Source organism: Pituophis catenifer, unplaced genomic scaffold (assembly GCF_029215685.1).
Source record: "Pituophis catenifer annectens isolate HBS135680 unplaced genomic scaffold, rPitCat1.0.hap2 SCAF_8, whole genome shotgun sequence".
Lineage (NCBI taxonomy): Eukaryota > Metazoa > Chordata > Lepidosauria > Squamata > Colubridae > Pituophis > Pituophis catenifer.
The window spans coordinates 71,858,405-71,882,560 of NW_027256888.1; the positions used below are offsets into that span (position 1 = coordinate 71,858,405).

At 39.8% G+C, this 24,156-nt stretch overlaps 1 protein-coding gene across 1 annotated transcript in view; it reads left to right on the forward strand.

The window, feature by feature from the left end:
• Positions 1–24,156, forward strand: part of WDFY3 (WD repeat and FYVE domain containing 3) — a 203,958-nt gene that overhangs the window by 83,468 nt on the left and 96,334 nt on the right. Inside the window, exons 10-17 of the mRNA XM_070948211.1 lie at positions 600–701; positions 3,992–4,185; positions 5,159–5,616; positions 8,635–8,718; positions 16,499–16,679; positions 17,900–18,114; positions 19,468–19,580; positions 21,448–21,679. Coding sequence (XP_070804312.1) covers positions 600–701; positions 3,992–4,185; positions 5,159–5,616; positions 8,635–8,718; positions 16,499–16,679; positions 17,900–18,114; positions 19,468–19,580; positions 21,448–21,679 — 1,579 coding nt within the window. The remainder of the gene's footprint in view (positions 1–599; positions 702–3,991; positions 4,186–5,158; positions 5,617–8,634; positions 8,719–16,498; positions 16,680–17,899; positions 18,115–19,467; positions 19,581–21,447; positions 21,680–24,156) is intronic.

Below are 24,156 nucleotides of genomic sequence, written 5' to 3' on the forward strand. Positions count from 1 at the left end.
TCTTTAAAATCTACTTTCAGTTGGATTTTTTTTTTTTAAAAAAAAAAACACCGTTCAATTTTTTTTGGGGGGGGGTATTAACTGGAGATGCAAATTATAAATACTCTATATCAGGGGTGTCAAACTGGCGGCCTGCATGCAGGCCACACCCACCCCGCTCTGCGAAGGGGGAAAACGTCACGATACATCACGTGACGGCAACGTGACACCGCGAGTTTGACACCTGTGCTCTGTATGGTTATTTTGACATTAGTTCCAAGCATAAAACTTCCCCCCAAAGAAAATTTAGAACCTTCCCGTCTACTGTCAAATGCTTATATGTGAAATATAATATTTAATACGCTATGGCCACACCTATAAATTGTGTACCCTTGTCCGATAAGCTTACATTTTATACAGCGATGTGAAGCTGCGATATAATCAGTGCTCAAAAGCTGAGTGATACACCAATGCTCATTTTCATAGCAATTTTACAAATTAATGAGCATAATAAAACCAAAGAAATACATTTGCACGTGTTAGTGGCAGAATGAAATGGATGTGTGTTGGGAAGAGAAAGCATATTCTTCTACTGTAGCTTCTGAAAATTGTTTTTGTAGGAGACTCAAAAAACAACAGTTCATTTGAAGACCAAAAACAACTTGCTTTGCTGGTTATGGAGACCTTGACAGTACTGCTCCAAGGATCAAACACAAATGCAGGTATTTGACAAATGATTGGTTGAAAGAAATGAGCAATAACTCTTAGGCGATGATGTTTGTTCTCGAAATGTATTTAACTCTATCCTGGACTCCATGTTTATGTGGTTTTTTGAGGTGTGAAACCAATTGTTTGAAAGAAAAAAAGTATCGGTAGCAGAATTCTTATTTTATTCGGTATTTTTAGTATTTATTTTTATTTAGGACATAGACCAACATAAAACTAATAATATATTAATTTTATGCTGGTCCATGATTGAAATAATTTGGTCAAAGTCAGTTGGTCATTTTCCTTAGCAATTGCAAAAGGTAGATCATTTTTAACAAGGTTATATTAAAGTATTTAAAGTTTTGTATTTTGAAAATGCATTCCCTTTTTAAAAAGCAAAGTAGTGTATAGTGTAATATTAATGCAGTATCAGGGGGTTTCAATTCAACTGTATAGAATGTGAAGGATGTGTGCTTCTGTTTTATTTTTATAGTTTTCTTATGTATGTACACTGAAGATGGCATTTAATTTCGTTAATTTTGTAACGAGGTGCAATGACAATAAACTAAACTAAACTAAACTAAACTAAAATGGAAAACAATTTGGCTTTACGGTAATCCTTTCCCTCCCATTTATAAGGCTTTTGAGATAAACAAATGAAACTTTATGTATCTGGTTACAGTATCTTGTATAATTATTATAAAATTCTAAAACAATTTAAAAGACATTGAAGCAATGAAAACATCCACAAAATAAATAAGTATAAACAGCAGTCGTGATGATTAATCAACTAATAGTAAAGCCAAGAAGTAGGACCCTTCACACATCCCGAGCTCCAGGCATAGCTTTACTATGTATTTGACTAGTTTGCATTTGCTTTTGAAAAATATTTAGATATTTATTGTATACAAAGGACCATGAATTGTATTACATAGAATTGGAAAGGCCATTTAGATCATTCCACTCACTCCAGGACCTGGTTATTTACGAGAACTGCCACCAGTAGCCTCCCACCAGCCGGTACGCTCTCATAGAGAGGGGCTCCTCCGGGTGCCGTTGGCCAAACAATGTCGACTGGCGGCCCCCAGGGTGAGAGCTTTCTCTGTGGGGGCACCTACTATCTGGAATGAGCTCCCCCCGGAGATACTTAGGATCCCGGATCTGCGCACCTTCTGCCGCGCTCTCAAGACCTTTTTATTCCATCAGGCTGGCCTGGCCTAACTTTCCCTTTTTCCTTTTTAAAATGTAAATTTTAAATCTGTTCTTAATTATTGGGGTGTTTTAAATCTGTCTTGGGCCAAATTGTTTAATTTGGTTTTATTTTGCTTTTAAATTTTGTATTTATGTGTTTTATCTTGTAGCTGTTCACTGCCCTGAGTCCTTCGGGAGTAGGGCGGTATATAAATCAAATAAAACCTAAACCTAAAAACTCCAGAAATCCAAATCAAATCGTGACTGTCTTAATTTTCCCTTAAACACCTTCACCATCTTTCTCTATAGTTGTTTCTAGTTTTTCAGTCTTGATGTTGGGATATTTTTCCTGATGAGCTAGGTCAGGGGTCTGCAACCTTAAACGCTCAAAAGAGCCATTTGGACCCGTTTCCCACAGAAAAGAAAACACTGGGAGCCACAAAGTCCTTCCCGTCCCTGACTATTTTTTGAGCGGCCACAAAACTAGCATATGTAGTTGAATTAAATGTTCTGTTTTCTTCTGAAACTTTTCTTTTCTTGGATATATCCATGGTTGGCCTACCGGGAGTTGAAAAGGTCAATAAATTGTGTGCCGGCAGATGTCGCGCATTGGCGGTTGTGATGCATATTTTGAGTGACGGAGCCGCAGCAGAGGGGTGAAAGAGCCACATGTGGCTCCAGAGCCACAGGTTGCTGACCCCTGAGCTAGGTGTATCTTGTTATGCCAATCATTCAACCCAAATCTACCTTCCTGTATTTGGAGTGCAAGGGAAGAAGGACCGTGACCTTTTTCTATGTTATATCCTTTCAAATATTTGGAGAATGGTGCAATATTCTCCCTCTAATCTTTTCTAAAGCCCTACCCAAATCCTTGAAACTCTCTTCACAGGATAGCTTCTAGTTCCCTGATCATTCTTGTAGATGTTTCAGATTCTTTGGATGCTTCTTAAAGTAAAGTGTCCAGAACTGTATATAGTACTCAAGATGATGGGGGAAGGGAGTGTCTTATCAATTCTTCTTCTTGTGCCATATCCGTCATTGGACATTGGCGATCATGTTGGCGATCCTATTTATCAACAGCTGCACAAAAAGTGCTGCTGAGTTTTGCCCAAACCAGGCCCTTAGATTTGGAAGCCATGATGTTCTTCTTCTGCCTGGACCTCGTTTCCCTTCAATCTCACCAATGCAGCCTTATCAATGCAGAATAAAATTGAATAAATACTTCCCATGGTTTAAAAGCTATTATTTCTGTCGATTCAGGCTAAATTACATTTGCCCTTTTTTTGGGGGGAATCACATTATATGTCTGACCCATATTTTTTACCATCTTCTTTTCTAAGATTTTCACGATAGGTATTATTAGAAGCTATGTGTAGCCTATTTTATTACTGTGCATTTAATTTTTGGTTGCCCGTGTAAAGAATTTACAATTTTTTCAAATATCATTCTATTGTTTTCAGCTAAAGCTATTTTTGTCTTCTAGAGGATTAGCTATTCTACCCAATTTTCTTTCATGTGTAGATTTAATACACATTCTCTCCATCTCTTTCTTCAAGTATTAATAAAACTAAGGAAGAATAGAAGGCCTAAGACCAATTGTGTGACATTTCCCCGAACCATACCTGTATCTCATTCCAGTTTGATTAGGAGTTATTGATCAACATTATTTGAGTTTGGTTTGTGAGCGAGGTATTATCTTGTCATGCCAACCAGTCCAAACTTAGCTAATTTACTAATGAGAATGTCATGGTGAACTTAATCAAATACTTCCTTAAACTCAAGATATATTATGTGTGCAACATTCCCACAATCCATTAAAGTTACCCAATCAGAAAAATGAGATAAGGTTCATTGAACAAGACTGTTTTTCCTATAGACCCGTAAGTGGAAAATAACTGATTAACAAAATACATAGTTTTTGCCACAATTGCAATCTCTTTGAAGTTTATGATCTTTGGAAAAGCTGCTGTTCCTGATTTGGAATGCTTACTGGCATTTTTGATTTGGCAGCCATTATAGATCATTATGCCAATTGATAGTCCAGTTGATGGTGTCTTTGAATTTCGTTAGTGGTATTATTGCAACTATTCTTTTTCACTTGTTTACATTGTAGGCATCTTCAGGGAGTTTGGTGGAGCAAGGTGTGTACATAACATCGTAAAATATCCACAATGTAGGCAGCAAGCACTGATGATAATCCAGCAGCTGGTGTTGTCACCAAGTGGTGATGATGACATGGGGACTCTCTTAGGTTTGATGCATTCTGCTCCCCCCACGGAATTGCAGCTGAAGACTGATATATTAAGAGTACGTACGCAATTCTTATTTTTCCCTCCCACTATTTCATGAAATTAATCTTTCTGTTACAATAATCAAATATAATTGTTCTGAAAATTAGTTGCAAGTTTTAAAATCTGTTATATCAAAATATGTGTCTGTTACGAAAGCTTAATGATCCAAATAACAAATGTAAACCAAAGAAATAAAATCTTTAGATATTCTTGAAATACAAAATATCAAGTTTGCACAATAAATCTGAGAAAGATGGTTGAGTTGAGTTTAATGAATGTCCTAGAACTAGCACAGAAGACTTATTTCATTATTCAAGTGACTTAAAAAGAGTAGTTGCAGGACTTTGGTATGTCTCGTTTAATGAAAAGAAGGACTAGGAGTGACATGATAACAGTCTTTCAATACTTGAGGGTCAACCTATTCTCCAAAACATCTAAAGGCAGGACAAGAAACAATGGATGGAAACTAATCAAGGAGAGAATCAACTTAGCACTAAGGATACATTTCCTGACCATGCAAACAACAGAAGTTGTAGGCCCTGCATCACTAAAGTTTTTAAAGAAGAGATTGGACAACAATTCTCTGAAAAAGCATAGGGTCACCTATTGGAGCAGGGGGGGGTCAGACAAGAAGACCTCCAAGATCCCTTCCAACTTGTTATTCTGTTATTCCTAAATAGAATATGTTTTTAACATAGTGCAAAAATGACTAAGATACAGGATTGACTTTTGTAAATTGGAAACTCAGGTTGTGGAGTTCATTGGATGACTTTGACCCTCCTTCCAAGGTTGGTAAAACGAGGATCCAGATTATTGGGGACAATACGCTTTTACAAACCACTCAGAGAGTGCCATAAAGCACTACATAGTGGTATATAAATCTAAGTGATCATTGCTTTTAATCTGTCAGTGCCTAGATGCATCTAACAAATGCCTCAGAAACCCTGTGCTGCCTAATTTATACTGCCATATTTTAAACATCCACGTAGGCTTTGCTTTCGGTACTAAAGGAGAGCCATCGGACAAGAACCGTTTTCCGGAAAGTTGGTGGATTTGTATACATCACCTCGTTGTTGGTTGCCATGGAGCGATCTTTATGCTCTCCACCCAAAAACGGCTGGGAGAAAGTGAACCAGAATCAAGTCTTCGAACTGCTACACACGGTGCTGTGTACCTTGACTGCGGCCATGCGTTACGAGCCCGCCAACTCGCACTTCTTCAGAACTGAGATCCAGTACGAAAAGCTGGCTGATGCCGTAAGGTTGCTCGGCTGCTTCTCAGACTCCAGGAAGCTCAGCCCCGTGAATGTCTTCCCCTCCAATACCCAGCCATTTCAAAAGCTGTTGGAAGATGACCTCGTCTCCGTGGATACCGTCTCGCCCACTTTGAAGCACTGCAGCAAACTCTTCATTTACCTCTACAAAGTAACCACAGATTCTTTCGACAGGTACATTGTAGACTTGTAACAGAGTTCTGAATACTTGGGTATATCTCATTTTGTGTCTGTGATGCTTCCCTAGCATAGCTTCCGACAAGCATTCAAGTACGTAGGCATCTCATAGCCATGAATGAAGGCAAATAGACATGTTCCAGGATCCAATCTGGGTCGGTCATCGAGACCAGAGGTTTAATTTTCCGAGCTTTCGGATTCATGCTGGAGCCCATCCTCAAGTAACTTCTCCCAACCAGAATGTGGTTGACATATTCCAGTTTAGAGGAGTCCCCCGAGGATGGGCTCCAGCACGAGTCTGTTCTGACCTAGGCTCCCTTAAAAAGCAGGAAGCAGGAATGGGTCCCGGCAAAACCTCTTTGATTTACACGACTATGAATTACTTTCATTCACAGTCAGCAAGGTTTGCCCAAACAGTTTTTCAAAGGAATATTTATAAACACACACCTTATCTCGTTTGGCAAGCTGCCACGTAAATTGTTTCCAAATGCAGAGTAAGGAAAAACTTGGCACAGAGTCTCTTAAAGTCACGAACAGAATTTTCCACACTTGAAACTACCGAACGAATGAATTGTTTCCTGCAAAAGCCCCCTCCCTGTTCGCTCATCTTTTATTTCCTATGGGAGGGGCCAATCATGTCCAAGGTGTGGCTTTACTCCCAAATCGACCCTGCTTTCAGAGTTGTTCTTGTCTTCTGGCAGCTCTTCGCATGCACACACTGGAAACAGGCTCCAGTTGTTCCTCTGCCTCGCTGATGTCTATCTCCCTCTCTGACTCAGGCGCAGAGCCCTCGTCCGAGCTTTCCCCAGCCCCCAGGACTGGCCCATATTCCTCCCCAACCTCCTCACTGTCTAACTCTGCTGCCACCGGCGGGCCACGACAGAGTCCAAACTCAGAAGACTAAACCTCTGGTCCCGGTGACAGACTCAGATTGGACTCTGCATTCCGTAGCCATTTGTTTTGGGGTCCTTGGTACTCTCTGAGCTTGGTTATTTTCTTAACTGGATGTTTTTGTGCACTGATGAAGTTACGTAGTATGGTAACGAAACGTCGGCAAGAAAACAACCAAGCTCAGGAAACACCAGTTCAACCCTGATCCACAAATATTCTCTTCTATTGGTGTCATGTGTTTTGGAAGATTGAAACTCGTGTCATGTATACAGTATTAGTCTGGAGAAGGTGCTCGCTCACTCACTTAGTGCAGTGCTCACTCTTTAAGATGGATGAGGGCCAAACGTTTTCTTTAAGTCTCAGATGTTTCCTGCCAATGATTTATGTGTAATCTCATTTTATAACTACATTGCATACACAATTTGCAACAGGGAATTGTATTGGAGAAGGAATTTGGTTTTTTGTAATAATGATTGCCTGTGTTATCTGGATGTTGGCAAAGAAGAATAGAGGCTTCTGTAGAATAATAGTTGTGGAGCAGCAAATAGTTTTGCTGAAGTAATACCTTTGTGTTTGAAAGCTTAGAAGTGCCACTGTATATTTACCTATAGAAACATCATTTATTCATAACTTTGGATTCATACCCTTTTTTAAGCCTCTGTTTATTCTTTGCTTGGAATAAAAACAAGCAAACAAACCAATTTTTAAGCCTTGGTTTAAAAGAGGGTTTGTTTGCTTGTTTTTATTCTGTTTTTTTTTTTTTAAACGAAAAACACAAATAAACATTTAAAAGCAGGGCCAAATTCGTAGTTTAAATAATATATGAGTTTTAAAGGTTTTTGGAATTAAAATAATGATTGTTGGAACGTTATCTTATTTTTACAGTATTTAAGAGCATTTTTGAAGCATTTGATTTCTGGAAGTACTGGTATTCCTTACAGTAGAAATCGATACATTTAAATATATATTATTGTACCGTAGACTGTTGTCTACACTTTTTTTTTTCATTGCTTTCCTCTTGATGGAAAAAAAACTGAACTATAGTAGTCGCATTTTGAATCTTGATGCTATTTGTGCAGCATATATTGTGATATTAACACAAAGACTCAGACGTAGGGATAAAGGCAGGGAATATTTAATGTCTAGTCATAACAACGTTTAAATATTCCCTTAGTTGTAAGCATATGTGTAACTAAATTATCTTTCACTGATGTTAGTTTATTTTTTAAAATGTCATACACTATATATTTAAAGTATTTTCAGATTTCTCAATAGTTGGTATTCTCTGATGAAATTTAAGGAATCTGGACTAAAATTGTTGCATAAGTATTTCTCTCCCTTCCCCCCCCCCTTATTGTTTCCTCTTATTCACATCTTTCTACTTGAGCAACATTTTTTGAAAACTACTGTATTATAGACTGCTGTATTAGTCCTAATGATGAAACTGTAATAGTATCTGCTTGTACCATGTTTCTCCAAAAATAAGACCCTGTCTTATTTTTTGTTTGAACCCCGAAATAAGCTCTTGGCCTTATTTTCAGGGAGGTCTTATTATTTTCGGGCGCGTGGAGCAAGACAGAGCTCCTCTTGCCATCTTACCTGATTTCCAGCTCTGTCTCCCTAATCAGAGAAAATGGCGGGGACCCGCTGCGCATGCGTTTAAATATTTTTGGGGAAAATTTATTTTGGGGGGGGCTGTTATTTTGGGGGGGGTTGTTTTAGTGCATGCTCTCAAGAGCCCAATTGGGCTTATTATCCGGGGAGGTCTTGTTTTTGGGAAAACACGGTATTACATGTACTAAAAAATGATCCTCTGTTATCTTTTCTAAAATCCTAAACGATCCACGATGTCACAACGGGAAGAAGCAGCTGTTAATATCTCAGTCTAGCAATTCCTCCTTAATGCACGAATCACTGTTAAACAGGAATTTTGCTTATCCTTTATGTCTTTGAAAGCTTCCTATGTTTTGTTCTGTTTTCGTTTGTTGAATGTTTTGTCTTCTTTTCGAGCTCCTCCTGAAAAATCCATTTCTCTTGGTGAAACTGTAAAACTAACAAAGCTTCCAGCCTCCTGTTCTCTTTTCTAACTTCTTTCTGTCCCCTCTGTGTCTGTTTTGTCTGTAGTCGTGCTGAGCAGATTCCTCCTTGCCTGACAAATGAGTCTACTCTCCCCTCTCCTTGGGGCACACCAGCTTTGTCCAGGAAAAGGTACCGATCCTTTTTAAACAGAAGTTGTAGCTAAAAAGGTTGGGTTCTTAACCTTCCCCAAACTGAGACTGTCTCTTTCTGTGTCCTTCAATCGTTGTTGTTTTTTAAAACTTTCTCTGCAGTAAAAGCTCTCTTACTGAGTCCATAAAGCAGGGGTGTCAAACTCGATTTCATTGAGGGCCACATCAGGGTTGTGTTTGACCTCAGAGGGGTGGGGGGGCATGCCCAGGTGGGCGTGGCCAGAGTGGGCATAGCCAGCTCAACATCACTCATGTCGAGGGCACCTGTGGTGGCCTGGGAGGGGGATCCTCTTTTGCTAGTAGTTTGTTTTGCTAGCACTCTGCCAGTGAAAATGGAGCTCAGGGGGTGCCCCCGGCTCCATTTTTGGCTGTGACGGCCTCCTGCAGCCTTCTGCCAGCGAAAAGGGCCACCTCTCACGGCCCCTCCTGAGCTTCATTTTTGCTGGCAGAGGCACCACGGGCCGTTCCTTTGCTGTTTCCAGGGTGGCCCTGTGTACCAGATCTAAGCACCCCGCAGGCCAGATCCAGCCTACGGGCCTTGAGTTTGACACCCCTGCCATAAAGCTATCATTAACATATCATTAACTTCTGTAACGGTGCTCCTTTTTTCCTGTTATATGTAATCAATCTGTCTGCACTTAATTTAACTGAAATATTTATTAGGGAGGGAGGGAGGTTGAACATTCAGATTATATTTGATTGGTTAGAAATTAAATCAGTAGGTCAGGCAAGCTACTCCTAACTGCAGATAGTCTTTGACTTACAACCATTTGTTTACCAACGGATCGAAGTTACAACAGCCTTAGAAAAAGGCTGACATATTACCTGTCCTCGGAGTTACGACCATCATAGCACCCATATAATTGCCATTTGGGGGGTTAGCAACTAGTTTGCATTCACAATGGAGGCAGTATCTTGCAGTCATGTGACTGGGATTTGTGATCTTCCCAGCTGACTTCCCGTTAAGCAGAAGTCAATTGGGGAAGTCAGATTTGCTTAACAACCACCTGAGTCATGTATGCAGTACTGCAGGCTGCTTCTGCTGACTGCCGGCTCAAGGTTGACTCAGCCTCCCATCCTTCTGAGATTGGTAAAATGAGGACCCAGATTGTTGGGGGCAATAGGCTGACTCTGTAAATTGCTTAGAGAGGCTTGTAAAGCACTGTGAAGCGGTATATAAGTAACTGCTATTGCTATTATTTATGTAACGACTGTGGTAATATGGTCACAGAATCAGGCCTGATGATTCACTTAACAACCATTTTACTTAGAGACTAAAATTTCAACCCCAATTTTGGCTGTAAGTCAAGGACAACCTGTAAGTTCAGTTTATTTCAGCGGACCTATGCTACCTATCCCCAAGTCTGGTCGAGACTATTAAGATTATTGAAGTTTCCCTAAATCTTCTTACAGTTTAAATAGAAATATTGCTGAAAGTTCATGAGATTTGGAAATTTTATGAAATGTCACCTATTGTTCTTGCATCTGTTCCATCAGTTGCACAATGGTACCAGTGGCATGAAAAGGTTGCAAGTCATACTTTAGAATTAGCTAAAAAGAAAATGTTTTTATATAAAATAAAAAGTTAGACTCCTCTGTCAATTTTGATTGTGCAATTTTATACAGGTAATCCAAAATTGGCAAATTGTATTCAATTTTTTTTTTTTTGCAGTTGAACTTAAAAGATCATTTATTCCTTTAGATATCACTATCCTTTGGATATCACTATCCCTTTGAGTGCAAAATACAGTTTCTTAAGTCCAAATTCTCAAAAAGTTAAAACAAAAAGTAGAGAACGGGACATAATGAAACTGATAAATTCTGTCTGACATTGTATTATATGATCTTCTATACATTCTACTTTCTTCTACTGACAGGTTCAGTCTGGAAAAATATGAGTCCTGAGGCCCAGGAGTGTTATGGATACTTTGGATCAATGTATTTCTGTTTAGAAAAATTAATGAACTCAAAAATGAATATTCATAATAGCTACATAATAGTTGAATGGGCATAAATTATTGCCTATTATTTCCTATTTCCTATTTATTGAACTCTTGTTCTATAATATCAGCATTCAACCCCAAATCAGGTTTAAGTTAGATCACCTGTTACATAAAATCTGACATTAATTGGGATATGGATTGTTTTCAGTTCAGACCTGTAGGGAGTCATAAATATTTAGGTGAAAAACACATACGCAAACCCTTTGTGATTTAAATAGCAGATCCCTTAAATAAGACCCTTAAGCCAGTCTAAGACCTTGTAAAACAATAAATGATGCCCCTTTCAAAATTTACAACTAAAGCTTGAGCCTTCTAATGTTGGGATGAGGAAGAAATTAAAAATATAACACTTTCAATCATTAAACTTTAATCTCTTTACCTCAGAGCTTCTGAAACTTTGCAGACCGCAACTGCCCATGTAGGATTGCAAAGGTAAAATGAGGGGCAAACTCTCGTGGGAGTTTTGACAGTGTTCCCACTTTCCCTGCACAGACAAAACTGAAGCTTTGTCCAAATGGGCGTCTGCTTTGCTTTATGACAGACAGACAGACAGACAGACAGACAGACAGGATTCTCAGTTGCTTAAAACCTTGATGAGTCCCAATTCACAAATTTAGAGCCCCTGTGTGGCCAACTTCATGTAGCTCCATTTAGAAATATTCATTCATGTGGAACTTCCACTTCATTTATTTCTATTCTGCCTTTGTTGTTGTTGTAAATAACTCACAATGGTGAACATACCTAATAGTCCTTCTTCCTCAGATTTTCTCCACAACAACAGCAACCTGTGAGGTGGGTTGGGCTGAGAGAGAATGACCAGCCCAAAATCACACAGCTGGTTTTCATGCCTAAGGTGGGACCAGAATTCTCAGTCTTCTGGATTCTAGCCTGGTGCGTTAACCACTAGACCAAGCCAAAAAGTTTTTCAACAAACCCTTAATGAGTTATTTAAATAAATAAATAAATAAAAGTCTTCAGATGTTACCAATTGTTTTTTAAAAAGTGAGGTAAAGAAGTAGAGATAGTATTACTTTGAATGTTGAGTGTACAGAAACACCCTTAATAAAATGTATTATTTATCAGTTTATTTGTTAAATTTATTTGCCCTCTGTGGGGGCTAGTCTAGGTAACTTACGATAATAAAAAAAGCGTGTGTGTGTGTGAAAGGAGAACATAAGCAGAACAGAACTAAAAAAAACAGAACCCACAAAAAAATAACAGTGAAAAAGGAACACCGCCAGTACTGTATGATAACCAAATAGAGCAGGGAGGGCGGGAAGACGGAGTCCGCCATCAATCCAGCAGTGACCGCCAATGTGGAACTCCCCCTTTTCATAAATATTTCTATATGTGTTGGCTTGTATTATTTAGTACTATTTTCAGTGCACTAAACTCAACATGTGACCAAACAGGGCAAGGAACCTGACCATCGAAATTATAGAAACTCAAAAAATGCTCTTGCTTTTAACCTAACGGCTGAAAGAGTAGATGCAGCGATAGTCAATACTTACTGCCACTTGCCAGTAAGAGGACACGAATAATCTGTTGGCTAGATTTTTCTTCACCCACTTATTCCGGTCTTAACTCAAGGGAGTAATTGGCAAGTTATTGTAATGTCGGAGGGGAAGCGTTCCCTTGTCACCATTGGCTTCAAGTAAGCCAGTAGCTGATAGTGACGTGGAGGGTGAAATAAGATCCCTCAGTCTTCCTTGTATAAAATCCCACGGAGGAATTTCATCTTGCAAAAGATGAGTTGCTCCATCAAGTTTCCATGTAGATGTGATTAATACAATGTCAGTGTGTCATTTACCCTAGAAACACCCATGTTATTGAAGATGCTAGTTGTTGGATAAGGGATGCACTGCCAGTCAACCATAGAGCATTGATCTTAAATGTAAGATGTAGATTGCCCTTAGTAGCAGGAAGTGGATGTACACCACAGAGCAAACTGATTGTGTTATATTCATCCAGAACATCCAACAGCCCACAGACCTACTTGTTTCCTCTTGTCTCCAGTTGTTACTGACCATTTATGGATATTTTTTCCCCCTAATGGTCTTTGAACCTTGGTCTTTAAGAGCCCTGGTGGCGCAGTGGTTAGAATGCAGTACTGCAGGTTATTTCTACTGACTGCCGACTACCAGTAGTTCTATTCTCACTGGCTCAAGGTTGACTCAGCCTTCTATCTTTCTGATATTTATCATAAATATAAATTTATATTATTTATTTATGATTTATCATTCGGTAAAATGAGGACCCAGATTTTTGGGAGCAATATGCTGATTCTGTAAAAACTACTTAGAGAGGATTGTAAAGCAATGTGAACTGATGTATAAGTCTAAGTGCTATTGCTATTTTTGTTCTTTTCTTTTCTTTTCTTTTCTTTTCTTTTCTTTTCTTTTCTTTTCTTTCTTTCTTTCTTTCTTTCTTTCTTTCTTTCTTTCTTTCTTTCTTTCTTTCTTTCTTTCTTTCTTTCTTTCTTTCTTTCTTTCTATCAACTATAGTTTTCCTAGAATGAAAGCTTTGTGATCTGGTTTGGCTTTGTGATTCAAAACACAATTTCTAGTTTTCTCCAATATTTAATAAATGCTGACTATGTTGCTGATAGAGGCAAAATGGAAACAGAACGGTCCTGAAAACCTTTATGATGATGCAAAGTGCACAGGCAGAGATCAGAATCAGATTGACGTTAATATGATGCCATCAAATTGGGTTCGGTTATTTGCAGAGCAAATATTATTTTGGGGGGAAAACTGTGTGCTAATTCAGACAAATTATGGTAACAAAAAACTACTTCAATATCCTCTCCCCCACCCCCCACCCCCCATCCCCAAAAAGCACATAACCAAATTATGTCAGTGGTGGGAAGACACTTTGTTTTTAAAATTGAGATATACACTACCTTTTATGGCTACAAGACTGTTTTCCCATGTTTTTACTTAAAATTGGCAGGAATTGTTTTTAGTTTTCAGTACACCTCATTACAGGCTTTCTGATGACGACATGTTGCTGAGCCCTGAATGAAAAGGTGATAGGACTGGCGTTTGTTTGTTTGCTTGCTTGCATAAGATTCTGTGACGGCTGCTGTCTGGTTTAGACATTATAGAGCAGTGATGGCGAACCTTTTCGGCACTGAGTGCCCAAACCGCAAAGTGCATGCATGTGTGTGCGCCGGAGTGCCGGAAACACAAAGACCAGCTGAGCAGCACGCACATGCCTGTTTTTTTGGCCGTTTTCAGGCTGTTTTTCGGGCCGTCTTTTGGCCATTTTCAGGCTGGGTTTTGGGCCATTTTCAGGCTGGGTTTTGGCCATTTTTTGGGCCAAAAACGGCTGGAAAATGGCCTGTTTTTCAGCTGTTTTTTCAGGCCATTTTCCAGCGCTCTGGCACCTACGCTGCAAACCAGAAGAGCAGCTAGTGAAAGCGCGTATGCCCACAGAGAGGGCTCTGTGTGCCACCTGTGGCACACGTGCCATAGGTTCGCCATCGCAGTTATAGAGCTACACGTACAATAATACCATCTAGTATAATATGATCATACCCTGTAAAAAGAGGTGTGTAAGATACATTATTCTTCATTTTACAGATAGTCTTTGACTTACAACCACAGTTGAGCCCAGAATTTCCATTGCTAAGCAAGGCAGTTCTTAAGTGAGTTCTTGCCCCATTTTACGACCTTTTTTGACACAGTTGTTAAGCGAATGACTGCAGTTGTTAAGCCAGTCATGTGATAGTTATGTGAGTCGGGTTTCCCCCGTTGACTCTGTCGAAATCCAACCAGGAAAGTTACGAATGTTGGTCATATGCCCCTGGGACCATGTATTCTATACAAATAAATTACTTTTGAGAACCTAAAGATCCTTTACCAATTAAAATGGATGCTTCTGCGGTAATTGGATCAAACTAACACGATGTGTTTTAAATTATAGTTTCATATTCTGAAACAAGATTGCTTGATTATATATATACCATCAAGTATGCGGCAACTCTTAGCAACTACATAGATAGATTTTCTCCATGATTATCTGCCCCTAAGTTGGTCCTACAGCTCTTTAAACTATGAAGATCTCATTAACATTGGTGGCCATCCGTTCTTCCCTTTATCTCCCACCTTTCCCATTATTAAGAGCCTTCTCCAGAGAGCTACCGTGTTTTCCCGAAAATAAGACATCCCCTGATAATAAGTCCAATTGGGCTTTTGCGTGCATGCGCTAAAATAAGCCCTCCCTGAAAATATCTAAACCCATGTGCAGCCGGTCCCTGCCATTTCCTCTGGTTAGGGATAGGGAGACAGAGCTGGAAATCAAGTAAGATGGCAAGAGTAGCCCCGTCTGGCTCCACATGCCCCAAAATAATAAGACCTCCCCAAAAATAAGGCCAAGCGCTTATTTTGGGGTTCAAAAAATACAAGACAGGGTCTTATTTTCGGGGAAACTTGGTAGGCCTGCACATCCTAAGTAAGGTAATTTTAGTCTGATCATTTGTGCTTTGAGTGAGAATTCTGGGTTCATTGTTCATTGATCCATTTGTTTCTTTTCTTGGATATCTACGGTATTTTTTTCCCCAAATAATTTTACTAACAATCATAAATGAAGAGAATAAAAGTACCAAAAAAATTTACATGCCAGTTGTAACATGAATTTTGATCACGGGACGATGGGGATGTTACAACGGTTGTAAGTGTGAAAAACTGTCGTAAGTCACTTTTTTCAGTGCTCTTGTAACATTGAATGGTCCCTAAATGAATGGTTGTAAGTCGAGGACTACCTGTCTGTGTGTTGTGTTCAGAATATAATGCACAGCATGGGGATGATACGCAAGCTTTCTTTTCAATCCAGATTGATGAAAGAAAAAAATCCTTCTGTCCCAAAAGTACTTTTTCCAAAAAGGCCACCGGACTTTCTCGTTTTTGGTTTTTGTTTTCCTTTTTCACTGAAAAAGTTTCGCTTCTCATCCAAGGAGCTTCTTCAGTTCAGAACTGAAGAAGCTTCTTGGATGAGAAGCGAAACATTTTAAGTCCAGTTGCCTTTTGGAAAAAGCATCTTTGGGAGAACCATGACCTAGATGGCGAACCTATGGCACGAGTGCCACAGGTGGCACGCGGAGCCATATTGATGGGCACGTGAGCTCAGCTCCGGCACGCATGCGTGTGCCAGCCATCTGATTTTTGGGCCTTCAGGAAACACACTGTTTCCGGCCTCCAGAGGGCCTCGGGGGGGGGAGGCAGTTTTTGCCCTCCCCAGGCTCCTAGAAAGGCTCTGGAGCCTGGGGAGAGCAAGAAATGGGCATACCGTGCCCACCGGGCCATCACGTGCCAAAAGCGGGGGGAGCACGGGCGGGGCAGGGCGCATAGAATTATGGATGTGGGCACGCGTGCGTGTGACTCCACCGCGCTCCCCTCACTTTTGGCACGCGATGGCAAAAAGGTTAGCCATCACTGACCTAGATGATTTGAGAATATCCTTAAGACAAGAAGTCGTCTTGTTATCAGAGAGTATATAGCTCATCTGGACTAGTTGACATATAAATTATTAGTGCAAAAATATCTTCTAGAAAAAATGTTGTTGTGATGCTTGTAAAAATAAGAGAAAGAGCAAGTTAGTATGAAAAAGAAAAAAAATTAAGGTATTTGTAATAATACAAAGATATTTGCACATTAATAGATGAAGTGTATGATTATTTGAACCTGAAATATTCAGTCCTTAATTCAACTCTTTGGATAAGAGTCTAATGCTGCCATTTTCCCTTCTCGCCTTTAGACATGCATATCATTCAGTGTCAGCAGCATCTTCAGTGTTTCCTTCCAAAAATGCCACTGATGCGAAGTTACACAAAGGAACTATACTACTGCAAAATCTGGATGCCGTTATTATCCATCCTGGAGCTATGCTAGCTATGCTGGATCTTGTGGTCTCTGTTGGGTCAACTACACAGCCAGAAGTGAGAGTCTTGTATTGCTTCATTGTGTATCATTCCAATAATTTCTATAAACCAGGGTTTCTCAACCTTGATCGCTTTCAGATGTGTGGACTCCCAACTCCCAGAATTCCCCAGCCAGCATGATGCGAGTTGAAGTCCACACATGTTAAAGTGGCCACTATAAACATAGTGAATTTAAATCTTAGGATATATTTACAGTCTGGGATCTGATAACACTGCTAGATCAGTTTATCGAAAGAAAGTTTGTATTTTGCTTGGCACCTGGAACAACATGATTGCACAATGGCATGAAGCTCAGAGGAAAAAAACTTAATTATCCTATTGGTTTTCCCCAAAACATCTCCTTCCAGGTGTCCTATGTATTTTCAATATGTGCTGGGAATCTGAGTTTACCTGTGTTACTCGGAGATAATGTCACGGTTGTTAACCAGCATAAAATTCCCATTTCTGATCTACTTCTATTGTTCGAGTAAGAATGTACAGTTTAGAACAGGAGTGTCAAACTCTATTTCATTGAGGGCCACATCACGGTTGTGTTTGACCTCGAGGGGCCAGGGTGGGCGTGGCCAGGGTGGGCGTGGCCAGCTCGACATCACTTGTGTCGGGGACACCTGTGGTGGCCAAGTGCTAAGGCAGGACTTTCCTCAGACCCTCCCTCCCTCACATTATAATCTCCCTCCCTCCCTCCCTCCCTCCCTCCCTCCCTTTTTTTCTTCCTTCTCCCTTATTTTTCCTTCCTTTCTCTGTTCCCATCTTCCCATCTTTTTCTTTGTCTTTCCTCTTTCCCTTTCTCCTATCCTGTCCCTCCTTGCATGCTCAAATGCAAAAGGGGAAACATTTCTCCTTTTGTTTTGTTTTTAGTTTGTTTTGCTAGCCCTCTGCCAGCGAAAATGGAGCTTGGGGACACACACACACACACACACACACACACACACACACACACACACACCACTCCATTTTCACTGGCAGAGGGCTGCAGGAGGCTGTTGCGACCAAAAATGGAGCCGGGGAGGGCTGCACATGGGCCTCTCAAGCTCCATTTTAGCTGGCAGAGACACTGTGGGCCGGTCCTTTGCTGTTTCCAGGGCGACCCTGCGGGCCTGATCTAAGCACCCCCACAGGCTGGCTCCTGCTCCTGGGCCTTGAGTTTGACACTCCTGGTTTAGAATAATATGCAGGTAGGTATTCAAATACAGTATTTTTGCTTTATATGTTTATAGCATGCACTGGATCTCCAGCTTGCAGTGGCCAACATCTTGCAATCTCTTGTACACACCGAAAGGAATCAACAAGTTATGTGTGAAGCCGGGCTTCATGCTCGACTTCTGCAGAAATGCAGTGCTGCTCTTACGGATGAGGACCACTCTTTGCACCCTCCTCTCCAAAGGATGTTTGAAAGGTTGGCTTCTCAGGCGTTGGAACCAATGGTGCTGCGGTAAGTGAGAAAGTTTGGCTCAGTTCAAATCGTTATTCAGAAAGAGTGCAGAGAAGAGCAAGGAAGATGATTAGGGGACTGGGGGATAAAACATATAAAGAATGGTAGCTGGAATTGGGTATTCTAGTTTAATTGGGTATGTCTAGTTTAATGAAAAGAAAGACTAGGGGTGACGTGATAGCAGTGTTCCAATATCTCAAGGGCTGCCACAAAGAAGAGAGAGTCAAACTATTCTCCAAAGCACCTGAGGGCAGGACAAGAAGCAATAGATGGAAACTAATTAAGGAGAGAAGCAACTTAGAACTAAGGAGAAATTTCTTGACCGTTAGAACAATTAATCAGTGGAACAATTTGCCTCCAGAAGTTGTGAATGCTCCAACACTGGAGGTTTTTAAGAAGAGATTGGACAATGATTTGTCTGAAATGGTGTAGGGTTTCCTGCCTAAGCAGGGGGTTGGACTAGAAGACCTCCAAGGTCCCTTCCAACTCTGTTATTCTAAATATTCTCAACTGGCTTCTCTCCAATTCTCTCCATTTATTTTTTTTTAATTAAAAAGTTTTACAAGACAGAAAACATTTTTACAAATTTCTCTCCACTACAATTCTCTCCATTATTGTGTAGTTCCTAAAATTACACAATAATGTCAAGCAGTCACATGGATGCTAATGAAATACAGCTAGGCCGAGATCTATGACTGCAATTGAGGCCAAAACCTCTCTTGCTAAGCAAGACAGTTGTTAGGTGAGTTTTGCCCCCATTTTATCACCTTTTTCTTGCCACAGTTGTTAAGTGAATCCCTGCAGTTGTTAAGTTAGTAACATGGTTGTTAAATGAAACTGGCTTTCCCATTGACTTTGCATGTCAGAAGTTTGCAAAAGATGATCACCTGATCCCGGGACTCTGCAAACATCCTAAATATGAGCCAGTTGCCAAGCACCCAAATTTTGATCACGTGACCATGTAGATCCTGCTGTGGTCGTACGTGTGAAAAAATTGTCATAAGTCACTTTTTTCAGATCACTAGATGAATAGTTACTGTATACGTAAACGATTGCAACTTTTCTATTTTGATTACATGATTTGCATTCTTTTTGATGGCAAAAAAGTACACTATAAATTTTGCAAATAAGCAAAATAACAATAGAAGAAGTATTTTAGCGGATGCGTTTACATACAGTACAGACTTGACATTTTTAATGTATTTTACCTTGATTAATTTCAGGTTTTTTTTAAAAAAAAATCATTAAAGAGTTAAAGTGAAAGCCTTTAGATTAAGGGATTAAAGGTTAAAGTTAAAAGCAATACAGAATAATCTGAAGCTTCTCTTATTTTCCTACTCCATTATTCTTTAGGGAATTTTTACGTTTGGGAAATCCTCTGAATTGTGGAGCCTGGGATAAAAAACTATTGAAACGGTATCGTGTGCATAAACCAAGCTCACTCAGTTATGAGCCAGAGATGAGAAGTAAGTGTTCAAATACTACAAATGCATTTGGGGTATCTTCTAGCACCTCCTAAAATCTAGTAATTCTTCGAGCAAAATCTAGAATGAGTGCTAATGAGATTTGCTTGTATTATTATAGAGGCCTTTTGGAATAGTAATAGAAAAAGCTGATTGAGTACAATTCTTAAAAATTGTTTAATCTTGGATAAGGAACCTGAAGTAATCTACATTATTATAGCGTGGTATCTCACTTTAAGCCTTTCTAGGGATTTTCATTGTCAGGTCTAAGTATTCACTTTTTGATAACAACTCCATAATTTAAGATCTGAAAGCATCTATAAAATCTGATTTCAAATCAAAAATAGAATAAAGACTGGATAATAATAGTATATCCGATAATTATAACTTCTATTATTGTAGGTAATAATAGAAGAGTCAGGTACCTTGATTGTGATTAAAAGGCTGACTATACTATGGCTATATTTAGTCCAGTGTCTTTAATAGTTGAGGTTTACTTAATAATTTCTATTTCAGTACAAGACTGAGTAGAAAAAGATTTCTCTTAGCGGGAAGAAGATGGCTAAACTGGATTTAATTAGATATTGTTGTGGAAATTAAAATACATTTGGATGCTACTATGTGTCATTAAGATGTGCAATGATTGATGGGTTGATTATATGCCATCAAGTTGATATTATCTCTTAATGACCACATGAGATAGATTTTCAGTGTGAGAATTAACTAGAAGAAAAAGAATATCTTAACATTTAATTCACAACCCAATGGCATAAGAAGAATTTGAGTCTTTCAGTGAATGATTTCATTGGAATTTCACGAGTTAAAATTTAAATGCTTTCCAATTATGTAAATTGCTTTTTGGTTCTTTTGTCTATTATGGATAGCCTTGACTTTTATAACTTCCATTAGCATTTCGAGGGCTGATTGTATAATCGGTCTAATCATTTTTAGAACCATCTAGTCCCGTGATGGCGAACCTATGGCATGCGTGCCAGAGGTGGCATGCAACACCCTCTCTGTGGGCACACAAGCCATTGCCCCAGTTCAGTTGTGCTGTGCATGCGCGCGCGCCTCCCACCAGCCAGCTGGTCTTCGGGTTTCTGCCGCACATCCGCGGAGGCGGGGCATGTACTGGGGGCACACGCATGCGTGGGGGCGCATGCAGGGGGCCACGTGTGCATGCGCAGGGGGTGGGGCATGTGCGGGAAAGCACATGCACGGGGGCATGCGGGGGGGCCATGTACACATGTACGGGGGCGGGGCACATGCACAGGGGCTGCGTGCATATTGCATTTTGGGGGTTCAGGTGCACCTGCGCACAAGGAGCCTTGGTGGTGCAGCGGACTAAAGTGCTGTTAAGTAGCACTTAGCTGCCAGCTGCCTACAATTAGTGCAAGTTCAAATCTCACCAGGCTTAAGGTTGACTCAGCCTTCCATCCTTCCGAGGTAGGTAAAATGAGGACCAGGATTGTGGGGGCAATAAGCTGACTTTGTATAAACAAGAACACCGCTTGGGGGGGGGGCGAAAGCCCTACTAAGCAGGTATATACAAAAGTATGAAGGCTATTGCTTAACGCATTGTAAGCCGCCCTGAGTCTCCGGAGAAGGGCAGCACACCTAAATAAATTTGGGTGTGCGCGCCCACGCTTTCGGCACTTGGTCTGGAAAAGATTAGCCATCACTAATCTAGTCCATTGCTGGTAGCTCACCCATGTAGAATATGTGAATCACATTTTACAATATGTGGGACTTAATATCAAGCAACAAACCTATTTTTCCCCCCTTTCTCCATTAGCTCAACATCTTCCTTTTTTTCACTATTAGCACACCTATTCTTTTTTACACCTCTTTTTCTTAATTTCTACTGCAGATAGTATGGTTACATCAATGGAAGGTCTTGGTACTGACTGTGTGTTCAGCTTACACGAAGACAGCCACTACAGGATTAGCAAGAGCCTTTTGAAGCCAGCTGAAGGAAGCACCGTGCCCCTGACAAGAGTGAAGTGTTTGGTTTCTATGACAACCCCACATGATATTAGGCTTCACGGATCATCCGTTACGCCTGCGTTTATTGAATTTGACACTTCTCTTGAAGGGTTCGGGTAAGGTCTTGCAAAATCTTTTATCTTAATTCATTGTTCTTTCATGGAGGTTTAAGGGCATGGTTTTGATTTTACAACCATAAAATGTGACACGGAAGGCTGCTTTTGATGTTACACATTCTTCTGGAACAAAGTTTAAGACCACCCCAGAAAGCATTACTTTTTATGCCTTATAACATTCCCCCCACCCCACCCCGCTAAAAGTGGCCCTTGTATCCAATTGTCTTAAGTTTGGAAAGGCGCCTGGCGATCACAGAAAGCTCTATCTAATTCATTATGTGGTGTACAGAAATTGCTTGGATTTAATTTTACACGTATTAACAGCAGCTAGGAATTGTGTTTGCACAATAGTGGAAAAACGAAGAGATCCCTACAGAGGAAAATGTAATTTTAAAAAATATTAGAATGTGCAGAAATGGATAGATAGATTAACACTTAAAATTAAGGAAAAGGAAGAAACTGAATACTTTTTAACATGGGATTTGTTTTATCAATAGCTAACTAGCAAAAATAGAAGTTAAAAATTTAAAAGCATAAGAGAATGACTAAATTATATAAGGAAGGTTCACTAAAATGAATAAGCAAATAAGAATGGGGACAAATGTACCATCAAACAGACAGGTGGAAAACAAATGGCAAACGTCTCCTGACATTTTGGAAATATTTATGGGAGGCAGGAAAGCTTTATTGGACCCAAAATATGTTTTCCCGCCTCCCATAAATATTTCCCGCCCAGAGTCCCTTGGGAGTTGGGCGGCATAGAAATGCGATAAATTAAATTAAATACTATTATTATTATGTGATCATTATTAATGTTATAAATATTATTGTTATGATTATGATTACTACTTCTTAAAATTAATTGTACCCAGAAATTGCTTTGATTTTTTTTTTTATTTTTTTTTTTTATTGCAAAAGTTTTACAATTACATTTTCACATTTGATTTTTGATGTACTGGTCCGTAAAGAAATTTAGATTGTGAAAGCATAATGTGAGTTTATAACGTTTTGTATTTCACTTGCTAAAATATTGAATTATCTCCTTAAAATATTCTTATTCCTGTCTTTAGAAAAAACAACAACACAGGGAGATAGAATTACCTTGGATGTAATTCTAGCTCAGTGATTATACATCAAAATTGTGACGTCAATCCACAATGTGTCATTTTGCCATCTTCCCTTCAACACACACACACACACATACGCTCTTCTATTTTAAATGACGTAGCTGTTATGTGATGGATGTTTCCCACGGTTTGTTAATCATGGGTCTTATTCAAAGAACATGAGCAAGTACTTCATTTTCCAGAATGGGGACAAATGTACCATCAAACAGACAGGTGGAAAGCAAATGGCAAAAGTCTCCTGACATTTTGGAAATATTTATGGGAGGCGGGAAAACATATTTTGGGTCCAATAAATGGAACAGTGATGCAAAACGATGAGGGAACATCATGCATGTGGGTGCAACTGAGAGGATGGGCGGTTATTTATCAGTTTTAAAGTGCGACAGTTTTATTTTAGGCTTTACGGGAAAATTTCTACTGTTTCCCCTCCCCCCCTCAAAATGCAAGAAACCCATGCAGCCAATTTTGAGCGATTGTGGTGGAGAAGGTCCTCTGGGCAACTTTAAGCCTGGCGGACTTCAACTCCCAGAAAGCAAAGCTGGCTGGGGAATTCTGGGAGTTGAAGTCCGCCAGGCTTAAAGTTGCCAAGGTTGGAGACTCCTGCTCTGGGCCATAGAAAAGAGATCTGGGGGCTTTTCTGCAACCTGGAAAGAGCAGGTTTTCCATCACTGCTCTTAGTATGACAGCTAGGAAAGGCCCAGTATGATATTTATTCCTATTCCCCGCCATGTTTGTCCTTCAGAGAGCCCTTCTACCATATTAATTTTTACTTATTATGTACTTACGTTCTCTTTTGGGGAACATTTGTGTGTCAGTACATGAGTGGGTGTGTGAGTGCCACTACTGTATTCTTCAATCAATCCATATGTGCTGGCATTCACTGGTTCGCAATTTCTATCAAAAAGCTGAAGGTCAAAGGCCATTTCTGTCTTTTACTCCAAGTAGGAATTTCAACATTTGTATAGGTGTCAGTCAAACTTTCTTAAAGGTTTGATTTATGTGTTTTTAAACGTTACCATTTTATCCCCTTTGCTTTCTTCCTTTTATTTTATTTATTTATTTATAAAATGCATTGGCTGCCCATTTTACCATACATAGGGTGATTCTGGGCAGCTTACAGTTAATATACACAGTTGATACGTAGAAAGTTAAAAACAGACATTAAAACCAAGGATATTGGTTTATATTTTACTGTTGTTTTTTTAATTCAATAAAAATACTGTATTTTTCGGAGTATAAGACGCACCTTCCCCCCCCTAAAAGGGGGTGAAAATTTAGGTGTGTTTTATATACCAACTGTAGCCCTGCCCACCCACTGGCCTCCACACTTTGGCCTCTGCCTCCCAGCAG